Source organism: Astyanax mexicanus, chromosome 13, assembly GCF_023375975.1.
Source record: "Astyanax mexicanus isolate ESR-SI-001 chromosome 13, AstMex3_surface, whole genome shotgun sequence".
Classification (NCBI taxonomy): Eukaryota; Metazoa; Chordata; class Actinopteri; order Characiformes; family Acestrorhamphidae; genus Astyanax; species Astyanax mexicanus.
In genome coordinates this window covers 17,157,957-17,174,266 of record NC_064420.1, presented here as the reverse complement: position 1 = coordinate 17,174,266, position 16,310 = coordinate 17,157,957, and the positions used below count along the sequence as shown (strand labels likewise).

Here is a 16,310-nt window from a genome sequence, read left to right as displayed (position 1 = left end):
AAAGGGGGAGGATAGATTGAAAGGGGTCATAAGTTCTATGAATTCAGAGATAATGCAAGTAAACTATTAGCCCTGCAATCTCGCCAATCCACTTCTTTTAGAATGATAACACAAATAAGTTCAACAGCAGGTAATACTTTGCATAACCACATAGATATAAATGACACTTTCTATAACTTCTTTTCCTGTTTATATAGTTCAGAATGCCATAATAATCCAAGTGAAATTCACGACTTCTTTTCTAAGCTGGATTTACCAGTAGTCAACAATCAGTCTTATCCTAATTTAGGGGACCAACTAGACCTTGCTGAGATCACCTCTGCAATAACTGCAATGCAAATGGCAAATCACCGGGTCCAGGCGGCTTTCCTCTGGAATTTTATAAGAAGTTTTCTTCTCGTTTAGCTCCATTAATTCTCTCTGTGTTTAATGAATCTTTTTCCAATGGTTGTCTGCCACCTACCTTAACACAAGCATAAATATCTCTCTTGGCTAAAGAGATAAAAAGATCCCACACGCTGTGATTCATATAGACCCATTTCGCTTTTAAATGTGGATTTTAAAATTTTGGCTAAAGCCCTTGCAATGCGACTTGAATTTTTACCCACAATTATTTCACTCGATCAAACTGGCTTTATTCGTGGACGCAATCCTTTCAGTAATCTAAGACGTTTATTCAACATAATTTATACCAATTCATCTACTGATTCTCTAGAAATAATAGTCTCTCTAGATGCCGAAAAGGCATTTGATAGAGTGGAATGGCCCTATCTATTTCTTGCTCTTGAAAAGTTTGGTTTTCCCCCTAGTTTTGTTTCTTGGATTAAATTGTTATATGCATCCCCGGTGCCCTCTGTGTGTACCAATAATATTTATTCAAAGTATATCCATTTACAGCGAGGCATGAGACAAGGGTGCCCCCTTTCTGCTCTTTTGTTTACTGTGGCTATAGAGCCTTTGGCTACAGCGCTGCGGAAGTGTCCTTTATTTAAAGGTATTTTCAGGCAAGGTGTAGAACACAAGGTCTCGCTTTACGCAGACGACCTCCTTCTCTATGTCTCCAACCCCCTTTCCTCAGTTTTCTCATATTCTCTCGATTCTAGAGACCTTTGGAAACTTTTCTGGCTACAAGCTTAACTTGCAGAAAAGTGAATATTTTCCTATAAAACCATTGGGTAATGTATTCTACATCTCTCATTCCTTTTAGACTAAAACAGGAAGAATTTAAATATTTGGGTATATCAGTTGTATGTTCCTTTAATGCTTTGTTTGAAGCAAATTTTATCCCTCTTTATGAACGCACCAAGAAAGACTGTAGTAGATGGTCCACGCTGCTATTATCTTTAGCAGGGCGAATTAACCTTATCAAAATGACAGTTCTTCCCCAGTTTCTATATTTATTTTCCAATATACCTGTTTTCATTAGAAAAGGTTTCTTTAACAATTTGGATAAGTTGATTACTGCTTTTTTGTGGGGGAATAAGAGATGTCAGGTGAAGAAATCTCTCTTGCAAAGACCAAGACAGCTGGGTGGTATGGCACTTCCAAATTTCATGTTTTACTACTGGGCAAGTAATATACATAAGATGTTTTTTTGGATGTTGCCTCATGATTCTTCTTCAATACCGATATGGGTGCAAATAGAAAGCTCTTACAGCCAGTTCTCCCTAAGCTCTTTGATATGCTCTTCCCTACCCACTACAAGAGTCTCTCTTCCTTCCCCTAATCTTGTAATCACTCATAGTTTAAAAATTTGGTCCCAGTTCCGTAAACACTTCGGGTTACAATCAGCTTCAGTTTTGAACCCGGTTATGTCAAACCATTTGTTCACCATCCTGTTCGGATTCAGCTTTTGTCCTGTGGCATAAAAATGGAATCAGACACTTAAAGGACTTATTTTCAGGTAACACATTTCAATCTTTTACCGAACTTTCACAAAGATTTAAGCTACCTAAAACCCACTTCTTTAGGTATCTCCAGATCTCCAGAAAGAAGTTTCACGCAGAAAATATTTAATTCCTTCCATCCCTCCATCATCAGCAATTGATACACTGCTGAGTTTAGACCCACTTAGTCGTGGGGTTATCTCCTGTTTATACCGCATTATTAACTCTGAATCCTCAAATGCTGGAATATCTTAGAACCGCATGGCAGCAGGATTTAGCTATGGAATTCTCGGATGTGGAATGGGAAGGCATCCTCAACCAGATCCACTCATCCTCGCTGTGTGCTAGACATGGAGTGATACAATTTAAGGTAGTCCATAGGCTCCACCTCACTAACTATAAATTAGCAAAAAATTTTCCTAACATTAGCCCAGCATGTAACAGATGCAAGCAAACGCCAGCCACTCTAGCACATATGTTCTGGTCGTGTCCTCAATTGGCAGAGTTCTGGAGGAGCATCTTTAGGTCTTACAGTGACATCTATGGAGTTCAGGTTGATCCACATCCCCTATTGGCTTTATTGACTTTCTTGACTAAAGACTACTTAATAAAGTATCTGGGTACATCCATTGTGTATGGAAGAAACTAATTATTTAGTATAATTATTTTCTTTTTGTGTAAAGGTAAATGGTCATGTAAATTTATTTATTTTATTTTTATTTTTTTTTAATGGAAGGAAAAGGCTTAATTGTCCCTTGGGATAGAGGGTACGGGAAAGTAAGAAGCTGTGTCTGTTTTTGTGGATTGGTTTGATGTTTGAACATGCAAAAGAAATAAACAGAATATTCTAAAAAAAATAATAATAAATAGAATATGAAAATGGATCATCTGTTCATTGTGTACTGTTTTCGACTGGTGTATTCTTCGCCATTTGATTTTGTCTAAGATGGTTAAATAATAATTTATTTTTATTTGTATTTTTAGGCCTCTTTCTAACTTTTAAATCTCTTATTTTTAACAACTGTAGAGATTCAGATGCTGGGAGCTACCCTCAGGACGTGATCTTAGCCTTCGAGCCAATCGTGGTGCAGGAGACGGGGTTTTTTAACTAGGGGGCGCTGGTGGTGCAGGAGCGGTTGTGTAGAGCGGAGCAGAGAAAGTGCCGCAGTGTTTTTATTTTAGAAAACAGGAGCTGCTCTGCTGAAGATAAAGAGCTCCTCTTCTACGCGTTTACACTGAGAACTAAACTGGAGGAGGTAGGAGACAGGAACTGAGGATATCAGTGTGTATTTTAGGGTGTAAATGAGAAGTGTTGTGCTCGGATGTTCACGGCTGTAGGATAATCCGGTGTTCTGTCGAGTTGTGCTACCTTGTCAAACTGTGCTTCCCTAGTGTTTATTTAACAGTAAAAATACTAAGAAAGCACCGTGTTAAAGCATGCTCCCAGTAGAGGTCTATGGACTATTTTAGTCTATTTTAGACTATTATAGTCAAAATCACTGTATCAGGGTAAAGTTAAGGTGATGATTGGTTATTAGAATTTTGTAGATTTTGTATTTTTTTTTAAATAATCCATGATTATTATTATTATTAGTAGTAGTTGTAGTATTAGTATTATTAATTGCCATTTACACTTATTATGTAATGACAGGTTGTTAAATGCTCAAAATACCCGAGAAAAAAGATAAACAAGAGAAATCATTTAAAAGTGTAGATCAGCGAATGCGCAGTGCCTTTAGGATGCACGTATCGACGGGTAGCATAACTCGACAGAACACCCCGATTCTGTGGGCTCGGTATCAGTGTGCTGACTGTAAAAAAGCTAATTAATTAATATTCAGAGCGTCTTTTTAATAGCTTTTCTCTAAAACGCTAGAAATACTGATTAGATGCCTTCACTAACCCTGTCTCACTCAGAGTGAAGCGTTATGTATCTGAATCAAAAGAGAACAGTGCATCCTGGTGTTGTGACCGGGGGTGCGTTTCCCGTACAACGACGGAGCCTAGCATTGAACTAACGTGGTACGATGCATCGTTAAACTAACATCTGAAGTACGACCGTTTCCCGAAACCATCGTACTTTGTTGGTACCACAGAAGTCTGAACTATGTTGGTTTGAACCACCGTGGTCTTAACTAAGGTGTTTCCAGATGTGTTCGGCCAGACTTTCCCAGCAGAAAACGTGCAAAACTCACAATCTTTAAAATATTATGCAAAAAATATGTTAATAATGTATCATTTAGGCTATATATATTGTAATTATCACCAGAATATAACGGACAACAATACTATTGATAAAATAACAATGAACTGCAAGTAAAATGTACACAATAATTGCTATATATTAATTATTATTTGTAACAGACAGTGTTACTTAAAAAAAACATACACATATTTGCAATTGCAATATTTTTTTAATAAAATAATCACCATTCTGAATGAGTCTTATTCAAATGAGACCTGAGAAATGTGTGTTACTCAGTGGTTCAGCAGAGCGCCTACGACGGTGCAGCGCGCGGTGTTCTGTCGAATTGTGCAACCGATCGAGATGTGCTTCTCAACACCAGCGCCCAAGCGTGGAAACATTTTTTATTTATTTATTGTTTTTTTTTATGGTAATTCTGTTCTTTTTGGGTGCATTAAACAACCAGAACCCCCTTGCCATTATTTCTGTGTATTACAAATGCGTAAATGACAGCTGATGATAATGAAAGTAATAATAAGTTAGCAATAATAAAAAACATAAGGTTTATAATCACCCCTAATAACCCTAAACTGTCTCCTGATATTTTGATTCGGGCTTTCCAAATAATCTACCGAAAGCATGTTTAAATATGGGGCTTTTTCTAGCAATTTTATATTTAAAAATTAAATATGCACTAGGGTAGTACGGTTTGACAGGGTAGCAAAACTCGACAGAACACCGGATGGAAACCTAGTTCGAATTCCAGTCGTGGTTTTATTCTCTTAATGTTTTTTTTTCATAATGGCAATTAATGTTATTATTTTTTACATATATATTAATGTAGCCTACATATTTCTACGTATTTCCTGTAATATATTATTTAACAAATACTAATTGATAACATTTGTATAGGCCTAGAAACACACGTTGTATTGGCTAAATGATACATTTTCTTTATTCACACTCTGTCTGGTCCTGTTACCTCCAGAGGATAATTAGGTAATTCAAAACACCTGCTTATTACATGTCTCTATTTATTTTAAGACACTTTTTACTTTCTTGTTATGAATATATTATTAAAAGACACCTTCTTGCCTACTGTATGGATATATTTGTTTCACTGGGTACAAACAATGCAAATATACCCTCAAAGGTCCTTAGGGTACAGGTGTTTACGTTAAAGCCATTTTAGAGTATTACCCCAGTGACAGTTTAATAGCCTTATTCACAGAGTGCATATAGCACAGTGGGTTTAAAAAAATAATTATTAACTATTTCATAAATGTGCACAGCACAAGTTATCTTTACTCAAGAGATGCCTGCTTGAATAATTGACATACATCTTTCCAAGACTGTAAAATACATTTTAGCTAAAGAGCACTTCAGTGCACTCTTTTCACTACACTGAATTCATGTTTGCCAAATAAAGCTAAATGTTAGACATACATTAAAAAAGGACTGAATTTTATTATTTTACCTGGGCGCACATGGATAAAAGTGAAGTGGATCAATTAATGTAATTAACACAAACATTAAAAAAAATAGGTACACTTGACATCTTAAATCCTCGTGCAGCAATATTAATGTGATTTATCAGCTTTCTGAGTCCTACCGTCCATCGTCTGCACTAATAACCAGGAACTAAGCTCCTAACGACAGGTCTAGAGCTGTAGTTGGAACGACGCAGCTGAACCACGGTAGTTGCGAATATTCGCTGGAACTACGGTTCTGGGAAACACCTGAGTAGCTTAACTAAGGTTCGCACTATGCAAGTTACTAACGTGGTTACCTCCATAGTTCCAACCACGCTTTTGGGAAACACCTGCGTCGCAGCTGCATCGTCCAGACTATGTAAGTTGCTAACGTAGTTAGCAACTACGCTTTTGGGAAACGTACCCCTGCTGATTGACAGCTCACTGCTGGATTTAAGCCTATAGCAGTGTTTTCATTAGCTGTTAGCATTTTAGCTTAATATATCAAAAGGCTAGGTAACTAATTTTTTATTCAATCGTGATGCTTTCCTGCATCAGAATCCAACTGAAAGGCCCTAAAAGGACATGAAAAGGAAAAAAATACATGGGTTAAAAAAATTATGCTTAGAGAATCAAGTTTTTTTTCTCTCTTGAACTAATTATCTCATGCTGATTAACTGTGTCAGTATATTTATCTCAAGACAAATACATAAAAAAATCAGGTGTTTTTTTGCCAGCTGCATTACCTGTTCTGGCCAGTAGATGTCACCAATACGCCATTCACTATTATATTTACCCCGGCCTAAAGGCACAGCGCTCGCTAGCAAATCAGAGTAACGTTACCATTTTAACATTTTAAAGCGGTGCAACTGAGGTAGGATTACACCGATAAATTCACAGTATTCATTCTTATTTAAGATGAGCTGAGGTTTTCTGAACAACATAGATTTAGGTCGACTCCAGATTCTAGATGACACGTTCACATTTCCAGGCTGAATTACTCAAATCTGATTTTTTTTTTTTATCAATGTGACTCAGATCACATTTTTTCATGGCTGTGTGAACGTGTGAATAGCATTAAAAAACAGCAAGCCGTCTGGCCTTTTTTTCACCAGGCCTGAGCATGTACTTCAGACGAGCTGTTTGTTCTCCACTCGAGTAAAAGATGCTCCACAAATAACATCCATTTCACCTTTATAAAGCTTAGAGTCGTCTTATAAATATGACGTTTTTTATTGTTGGTAAAGAAGGTGACGTTTATACACACATCACCAGTGTGCGCATGTGAGGCGTTTCCGGGACAGATTTGTTCACATCACACACACAGAAACAGGTGACTTAAAGTTACATTTGTGAAATGTGAACCGTCGAGATTTTAAAAAATCATCTTGTAATCTGAACATAGACAAATTCGTATCCTTGATGTTGTCCAGAAAGCTGTGTCTGCTCTTGATTAAAAAAAAAAAAACTCTGATATGTTTGTCATTTTTCCTACAAAACAGTCTGTTCTGCTTTAAAACACGTTTCAAATGACGCTCAGATACTTCCTTGTACTTTGCATACTGTTCGGGGTGTGATTAAGTGATTAAACTTGAAGTGCTGTAATTCTATGCAGATGTAACCCCTCTTAACAGAACATTATATATGAGTGCACAGTCGGTCCTGAGATTTAAACCCCAGACAGCTTCAGAAAACAATACGTTCAACACACCTGAATGCATAGTGCAGAATATTAATCAGCCTTCAAAATGCCGTGTTACTGGGGCTCTGTGTGGTCCAGCAGACTATGGACGTTCACTAGTTCGAATCCCGTTTATGTAGCTTGCCATCAGCTGCCTGAGCCCTGAGAGATGGGCTTTGCTCTCTCCGGGTGGGTAGATGGCGCTCTCTCCCCACATCACTCCTAAGGGTGAGCACGCTGGTTACTCGGCAATGTATTGGAGGCAGCATGTGCTAGTCTTCACCCTTCTGGTGTTAGTGCATATTATTAGTGATAAGAGAAGTCATAATGAGTGGGTTGGGTATTGGCCTAGTACATTGGGGAGAAAACTTACTATTTCCATCTCTGAACAGTAACACTTTTTGGTTTTGACTCCTTTTTCTTTTTCAGAAAGGGATGACCTTTTTTCACTGTCCTATAGAAATCTAATCTATGCACCCAAGTATACCAAGCAAGTCACCAAGAGGAATTTGGCGCACTGTCAAATTAGAATCAAATGTTGTAGGGATATGGAATCCATAAAATTCATCACTCAAGAAGAATCTTCTCCTCCTCAGGACATAAACACTTCTCTGAGACTTGAACAAGAAATTACAGGGAAAGTAAGATCTTACCACTGTTCTGAGTGTGGAAGAACTTTTGGACAGAGTGGTACGCTCAGACGACACCAGCGCCTTCATACAGGAGAGAAACCGTATCTCTGTTCAGAGTGTGGGAAGAGTTTTCATCAACAAAGCACTCTGCAAACACACCAGCGAACTCACACCGGAGAGAAACCTTATCACTGCTCGGAGTGTGAGAAGAGTTTTTCTGAGAGTAGTTCCCTGAGGAAACATCAACGTATTCATACGGGAGAGAAGCCGTATCGGTGCTCAGAGTGTGGAAAGAGTTTTCATCAACAGAATCATCTCCAAACCCACCAGTACATTCACACTGGAGAAAAACCGTATCAGTGCTCAGAGTGTGGAAAGAGCTTTAACCAACACCGTCATCTCCTTCAACATCAGTTCATTCATACAGGAGAGAGACCGTATCCGTGCTCAGAGTGTGGAAAGAGTTTTGCTGAGAGTGGTTCCCTGAGGAAACACCAGCGCATTCATACTGGAGAGAAGCCGTATCAGTGCTTAGAGTGTGGGAAGAGTTTTAACCGACAGCATCATCTCCAACAACACCAGCACATTCATACTGGGGAGAAACCGTATCATTGCTCAGACTGTGGGAAGAGCTTCACTAGACAGGGTCATCTCCTTCAACACCAGCGCATTCACACTGGAGCGTGGGAGGAGTTTTAATCAATAGATTATGCACCAAAGCCACTGGTACATTCATTCACAGAGGAAATATAAAATAATGCTGTTCAGTGTGAAAAGAGCCAAAGACCCTAGGGAGGTAATTATTTGAGGGTAAGAGTGGTAAAATCAGAAACATGATGTTCATGATAACAAATCTTTGATATCAAGTTGACCTTTTATCCAACATTTTTTTCTTAAAGGCAAAGATGAATGGAAAATACATAGGCTGTTCTGCCATATTATTGTTGTAGCAATACTTAAAAGTATACTGCAGTAGACCAGCCAGCTAAAAACATATACAACCTTCCCACACCGTCCATGTGCAGCCCATGGAAAGCAACTGTAGCGACCTCACACTAACACGATTCACTTGAGTATCTTACCCAGGAAGTCTTTAAGGGATTTTCCTATGACATCACTGTTGATATGCCCACTGAGCACACAAGCACACTTTTTTCATTAATTAATTATTTATTAATTCATTTAAATTATACTGAATTTTGTAAAACCTTGTTTAGAAATAATACAACTTTATAAAATCCCAAAACATTCACGAAAGTAGAACATACATAATCAAAACCTACATAAGCAAATGCAAAACGTAGGGATGCACCGATACCAATTTTTTCCTTACCGATACCGGCTTTTCTGGTATCGGCCGATACCTATACCAACTGTTTTTTCCTGAATAAGATATAATAACCTGATTGGCTGTTCCGCAGTTTCAGCCTGTTTTGAAAGATCTGTTAGGATGATTGGCTGCAGTAGATAATTATGGAGCTCCTGTTGTCGACTTAAAATTATTCAATTGAACATGTAAAATATGGTTGGGTTGGGTTGGGTAGTCGAGCTTAACGCCACATCAGCTCGTCGGCTATTTCGTGGCAGGATAGGTACTGTTTATTCACAAGGTTCTACGATCTAAACCATCGCAAGGCAGACAGACACAGACAGACACACAGACACATTCACTCACACACTCACACCTAAGGGGCAATTTCAATCAAGTTCCAATTAGCCTGAACGTGCCGTCTTTGGACAGTGGGAGGAAACCGGAGAACCCGGAGGAAACCCACGCAGACACGGGGAGAACGTGCAAACTCCACACAGAAAGACCCGGGTCGCCCCAGCCGGAAATCAAACCCAGGCCGTCTTGCTGTGAGGCGGAAGTGCTACCCACCGCGCCACCGTGCCGCCCCCTGTAAAATATGGTAAAAATCAGGAAAATATTTAGGCCCTTTTCCCATTTTCCTATTTTTTTTTTAAAACGCTAATTATGATGAAAATTTCTAATAAAAAAAGCGTATTTCACCCTTCGTGTTTGTTTCCTGAAAGGAAATACAGCTAAACATGTTAAATAACTAAAAGCAGATATTTTAGGCTTTAAAATGGCCTTTTACTCAGGCAAGTATTGATTATTCAGATTGTTATTTAGGTAGCTGGCTCGTGTATTCAGATCTGTATTGTGTAAACCAGGGGTTCTTAACCTTTTTGACCTCAGGGCCCAATTTTTTTAACACGAAATGTCCAGAGGCCCAGTCAGTTATTACCGATGTCCTGATCAAAATTATAATTATTCTAAGTCTTAATTTAATTTTTTAATTAAGTTTTGTACTTGCATTGTAATTAAATTAAATACACTTACAGTTTAAAAGTAAAAATCCTGTCAAATAATCACAAGAAATGATTATGACAAACATATTATATATGAACTTTTCCATGAAGAGTATTTGATCAAATCCAACAGTCAGTCAACAGGCTTATTAACACAAAAATAACTTTTTTTTTTACATTTTAACAGAAGTAGACAAATTCAATAAATAAAAGTACTGCCATAAAATGAATACAATCAAAATGTTCATGTAAATGTTTAAAAAACGTAAAAATAAATTTGATAAAGTGTAAAAAAAAATTAATACATTTAAAATGTCTAAAAAATAAACTGTAAAAACTAATTTGATAATGTGCAAATTAAAATACAGCTGTATATGCAAATAATGTTTTGAACTTTTGAAATATTGAATGGTAGAACCAGAAGCTGCTCCTCATATTAGTGACAAAGAATAACAGTAACATCAACAGCTTTTTGACTATTTTGAAGTAAAAATAAATAAATACACTCAAAAAAATTTAATAAATTATAAAAATAAACTTCATAAAATGCAAATGAAAATATAGCTGTATCTGCAGTCTTTTGAACTTTTGAAATGCTAAATGGTAGATCCAGAAGCTGAGTGAGTCATCTGAGTGACGCACTAGTAGTGAGAAAGTGTATTGCACCTTATGAAAAATCAACGTGGTGCAGCGGCCCTCACGGCCCAAAAGGTAAAAACTGTTGTTCTTTTGAGGCCCTCAAGGTGGCGCTCGCGGCCCACAATTGGGTTAAGAATCCCTGGTGTAAACTGATATAGGTGTTGTAAAGTTACTCCCAGGAGATTGCTATGCTGCTTCATTTTGTCTGTACGTTCTGCCCACGCTGTTTACCCTGCTATGTTTTACTCCCGCATTCCAAACCCGGACATGGTATCGGCCAATACCCATTGTCGATACCGATACTGTGTGTAAGTGCAGGTATCGGTATCAGTATTGGTGCAACCCTAACAGAAAGAGACAAATAAAATAATATAAATAACACATTATTCTGCGGTAGGACAGGAGCACTATAAAGGGAGGGAAAGGAGGAGTAGCAAAAGTTTCTGGAAACAGCCAGACTCTGGACTCTACTCGTCCACCTGCATGGTGAGCTTGGGTCTAGGCTGAGAAACCAACACTTTTCTGTTTCTAACTTGTTTGATTAATAGTTAGTCATTTAATTAGTTTAATAAAAATTGGTAATTCTTTTATCTGTATTTGCCATTTTTTCTTGTATTGTCAAAAAAAAAAAAAACATTTGAGATGTATGAATAAATGTGCCAAACATTACATGATTTTGGTGTTTTTCATGTTTGTTTGCTTGAGGGGATTCTTACACTTACAACAGTTTAGGTTATGGGATTACTGAAAGGCACAATGGCAAATAAAGGCAATCATTGAATAGGATCCACACAATAGATTTGTTTGCCTGTAAAATATAGCTGCAGGCGACAACAAGCGGGTTCAAGCACCAACTGGCACAATGGTGCCTAATAGAGCATTGGATGGTGATGTGTAAAAAGGTCTATTACAATTTGAGACACTCTGTCACATTTATAGATTATCAAAAGTCTTTTACCTGTTAATAATGTTGAGCAGAGGCCGTTAAACATGATCATTTCTAAAATTAATTCATAAACAAATCTATTGAACTTTGTAGAATATTAATTAAGTGAATTGGAATTAGCCAAAGGTTGTCTACATTTTATAGTTATTGATCAAGAGACTTCAACCAGAATGTTCACAAAGTTGTCTTCAGATTGACCTTTTGACCTTTTCAAAATAAGCTGAAGGTTTTTGACCAACAAGTTAACATAACTACAAAGGAGTACATGTTCTGACATGTACATGTTCTGACATGTAATTACAAAGTTGTTCTAAATCTAGTTCTGAATCAAATGGCACCAGTGGTTTGTCTGAATACTGCAAAATAGGATTGCAATTGGATTTGTAGTGCCCTCTAAAGGCCAGCCTGGATAGACATGTGCTGTTTTCATCACAGTGATATTGTACAGAAGTGTTTAAAATTGTAAGTCACTATTGTAAGTCAAAATTTCACAATTGTTTTTAATGACTATTTACCTACAGACTCTACAGTGTGCAAAGAGACCAAAACTGAGGTCATAGGTCCAATATTCAGAGACTAGTTTGAATTAAGCTATTTTGAGACAATTAGCAATTATGAATAAACAAAGCACTTTTTCAACATTTAAAATTTGTCAGAGCCACTGAAGTTAATATGACAAAACCAATTATCACATTTACAAGTATCACATTTACTTGTTTTTTTGGAACAGTGGCCAGATTGTTTCACCAATTTGCAGGTCACTACAATGTCTCCACCTAACCCAAGTTTCATCCTGATCGGGCAACATACAGCCTGCCAAAATGTCTGTTGAATACTGATTGGCTGATGGAGTTCAGCCATTTTGATTGATGAAGTTGCCCTTCGAACATGCTTTAGAATTTGTATAATAGATTCTAAATAATTTTATTTCTGATTTTTCCCTGTTTTCCTCCAATTTGTCTATCCAATTGTCTCACCCCATCACCAGTGGCACCTGAAACCCTGGGAGGATGCGGACGAGCACATGCCCCCTCCAACACGTGTGAAGTCAGTCACCCCTTTTTTCGAGCTGCTGCTGAATCATTGCCTGAGCAGCTAGCACGCTCGGAGGAAAGCGCAGCGACTTGATTCTGATACATCCGCTCTCCCCATCAGCTTTCCCCATCAGCTCTCCCCCGTCTCTGCCCAAGCCCGACTCAATGCCCGAGCCGAACTCAGGCCGGGTCAGGCCGAGATTTTCCATCAGTTTCCTCGGACACGCGTCGGGCTCAAGAAAATGGTCTGTGGCATAGGCGTCTGTTTTTTAATGCTATTTTTACTTTATATATAAAATCACAATATAGCAAATAAACTAATCAAACAGTTTTTTTAGAAGTTAATTGAAAAAGCATTACTGTTCATTAATGTGTGCTTATAATTATTTGTTATACTGTACAATTTTATATTAAAAAAATGCATTGTACCAGTAGATTTCCCATAACATAAACAGAAAAGTCCTATGATCCATAACCATATTTTTAAATTAAAGTACAGTAGATGTCTTTCTTATTTTTTCTCATATTTTCATAATTTCCTCCTTATGAAAAGAAAAAAATCCCATTAAGCACATAGAACATAATTAAGTTTTAGTTTGGTCTTTTGAACGATAACCTGTGTTCTTTTTATTTTAATTTACTAAACGTGTTTGTATTCTCATTTATTCCTATTTCCAGTTTTGAATATTATATTCTTAACCTATGTCTATATACATTTTACACATAACAGAGTTGTTCTGGATTTATGAATATGTATGTATATTTATGTATATATATAATTCTAATTTAACCAAGGTGGGGTATTGAAATTAATCACAATTCTAATTTAACCAAGGTGGGGTATTGAAATTAATCACAATTAGATACTCTTTATTAATTTACATAAACAATGTATACTCTTCAACTATTATGCTTGACACATGCACATTTTTATTTCTTTACTTCAAACATCAATTTTAACCAGTATCATTAGCTCTGGCTTTAAAAATATCAACATGCCCACCCATTATGTTCTACTGTCTCCCCAAGCAAAGCAGTCTAGAACCGGGGCTGTACATATGGCTGTACACTGTACATACACACTAGACTAAGGTAAACTAGCAAGCTAGGTTAGTTGCATCCCGTTCCTGCTAGCCTGACCGTCCTCAGAAGCTCAGCTAACCGCCGTCTTTCAACTGCCCAAACTAACCTTGTCTTGCCTCATTTTTAAAATGTTTTCCTCTGGTACTCCACTCTTTCTCAGGAAAGTCCAGAGGTTAGCCCCTTCTCTGTCTGCCATTGCTGTGTCTGACCTGAACAATGAAATATATGTTAGCTAAATTGCGACGTGCTCATACTGTTGTCAACTTCACACAAACGGCCCACATGTGGCAGTATTATAAATGCAGAGAAAGATGCTCAACTCACTGTCCGTCGCCATGCTGTGCTCCAGTTATGCAGCGTTAGACAGCTTAAGTAAACCTCTGTATAAAGCCTAAGACTTTCTCATAATTACGAGATGGTATGCCGTTTTAACGACATAATAATCTCCTTATAACGACAAGATTTATTTTTTTGTGTCAGCAATACGCCTCTGTAGATATCAACATCTAACGCTAGACTAGTAGTTTAGCTGTAGCTTTTGGTTCATTAAACTGGCCCACCTGTGCACAGTGCAGCGTCCTCACACATTCTTTTCTATTGAGGGTTTCTGTGGGAAGTGAGAAGATCTTACAGCACCTCCTGTCGTCTGATTGGTGTACCTGCAGCTCTGCAGCTTTAGCATAATTTTAATAATCTGACAGTGTAACGATTATTAATTACACGTTCCTCTTATTTTAGTCTAAATGCAAAAATAAAAAAAATGATGTAAAAAAAATCAGTTTCTTTTTTTTATGTAGCGCAGTGTGCAAGAAATACGTTTTTGATCCATTTGTCCAATTTAAGTTTTTTCATCTCTGCCCCTCACAATTGGAATTTCAGGAAAAATGAAAACATCAAACTTTGCTTTATTCAATCCAATTTTCTGTTTTCGAAATTAGCTTGACACAGTCAAAAAATTTAACTGCTAAACGTTACACCTACCCAATGTGGACATTGACATACTGAAAGGATGGTTATTTATATCAGTAAAAATGATGATGACGATGCTTGAAATAATAATAATATAATAATCTAAAATAGTCGTAACCCATATTAGCCCAGACCCAATTCTAAAAAAATTGATACAAAGTTTAAAATTCAGTCAGATAAAGTCAGCAGCTAATGTTTTTTTTTTCTTCTTGTGGGCACATAACTGTAAATATTTTAAGGTTAAATGATGTAACATACATGACACAACAAGTTCATAACTTGTACTTTAAGATTGTGTGCTATATGGAATATAAAACATTTAATTAAAGCGAAACATCTCTAATTAATTTCACTGCATAATAAAGATGGTAAAACATGCTACAGTGTTTAAAGCTGGTTCTGGGGCAACTCTGTCCTGTTTTAGTGGTTTTCTGCAGTGACACTCCCAGCTCTCCTCAGTAAGGGCAGTCAGTTCATTAGTTGGATCAGCTATGTGTAATATGCTGTAAACATGTTGCCGGAGTTCGCTGGTGTTGCGCCGAAAAGAGTCCCCTGCCGATCTCTGCAGGAAGGATCAAAGAGGTTTGGGATTCTGTTACAGATGAATCACAATCAGGGTTTATGAGAAAAATATAAATTACAAATAATATAAGACCTGTTGTATTACAATAAATTAGTCAGTGATATTTTCTATAAAGATTTCTATAAAGCTTTTGTTTTAAAACATGGATTCATTCTACAAGCTCTCTCTAAGGTTGGTTTTGGAGAGTTTGTTTGTAAAACCGTTAAAACATTATACAAAAATGATTCCAGTTCAGTTATACTACAATTAGGAACATCAACAAAATTTATGGTGGCACGTGGGATTAAACAAGGTTGTCTTATTTAGCCTTATTTATTTTAAATTGCTTCCCAATTTCTTACTCTTCATATATCCAGGAGTTTATTAAAATGTATTAAAATAGAAGATAAAAACATTATCATTAGCCAACCATAACACATTACTTCATCTGAACAATCTGGAACATTCTACAGGTCACATCATGAGAAGAACAAGTTCTCTCATTTGTTTTTCAGTATATTAGATATTTGACCTTATTGTTACTATCACTGAGGAGGTCTATCTCAACGCTGTCCTGTTACCTAAATTCATTCTTAGATATTACTTGTTTATCTTTAAAATACAAATTTGGGCAAAATCAACAGAATGTGCTCACTGTCCTCATGCTATTAGCATAGCCACCATTTAGGTATTTTCATGTTTTTGCCAATTCTAATGTTACTTTCAGTCCCATTCTCTTAACATAAAGAATAACAAGACTGAGTGTGAATACAGGAGTGAGTTCCAGTGATAGTAGTGCCAGTAACAGATATTATTTTTTTATGTTTTATTTTGTGTGCACAATTATGCATGTAATTTCCTGGGGACAGAAATGGAAACTTATGTATTGCAATTTATATGTTTATGTT

General features: G+C 36.9%; 1 protein-coding gene across 1 annotated transcript; it reads left to right on the top strand.

The window, feature by feature from the left end:
- Positions 1 to 2,987: 2,987 nt before the first annotated feature.
- On the top strand, positions 2,988 to 11,477 carry LOC125780595 (gastrula zinc finger protein XlCGF7.1-like). Its single transcript, XM_049463007.1, has 2 exons — positions 2,988 to 3,142; positions 7,654 to 11,477. The coding sequence occupies exon 2, from the start codon at positions 7,773 to 7,775 to the stop codon at positions 8,553 to 8,555; it is 783 nt and encodes a 260-aa protein (XP_049318964.1). The 5' UTR covers positions 2,988 to 3,142; positions 7,654 to 7,772; the 3' UTR covers positions 8,556 to 11,477.
- The last annotated feature ends 4,833 nt before the right edge of the window (positions 11,478 to 16,310 follow it).

Bases quoted from the DNA above. Each gene is read 5' to 3' on its own strand.
- LOC125780595 (XM_049463007.1), top strand. From the start codon at position 7,773: ATGGAATCCATAAAATTCATCACTCAAGAAGAATCTTCTCCTCCTCAG.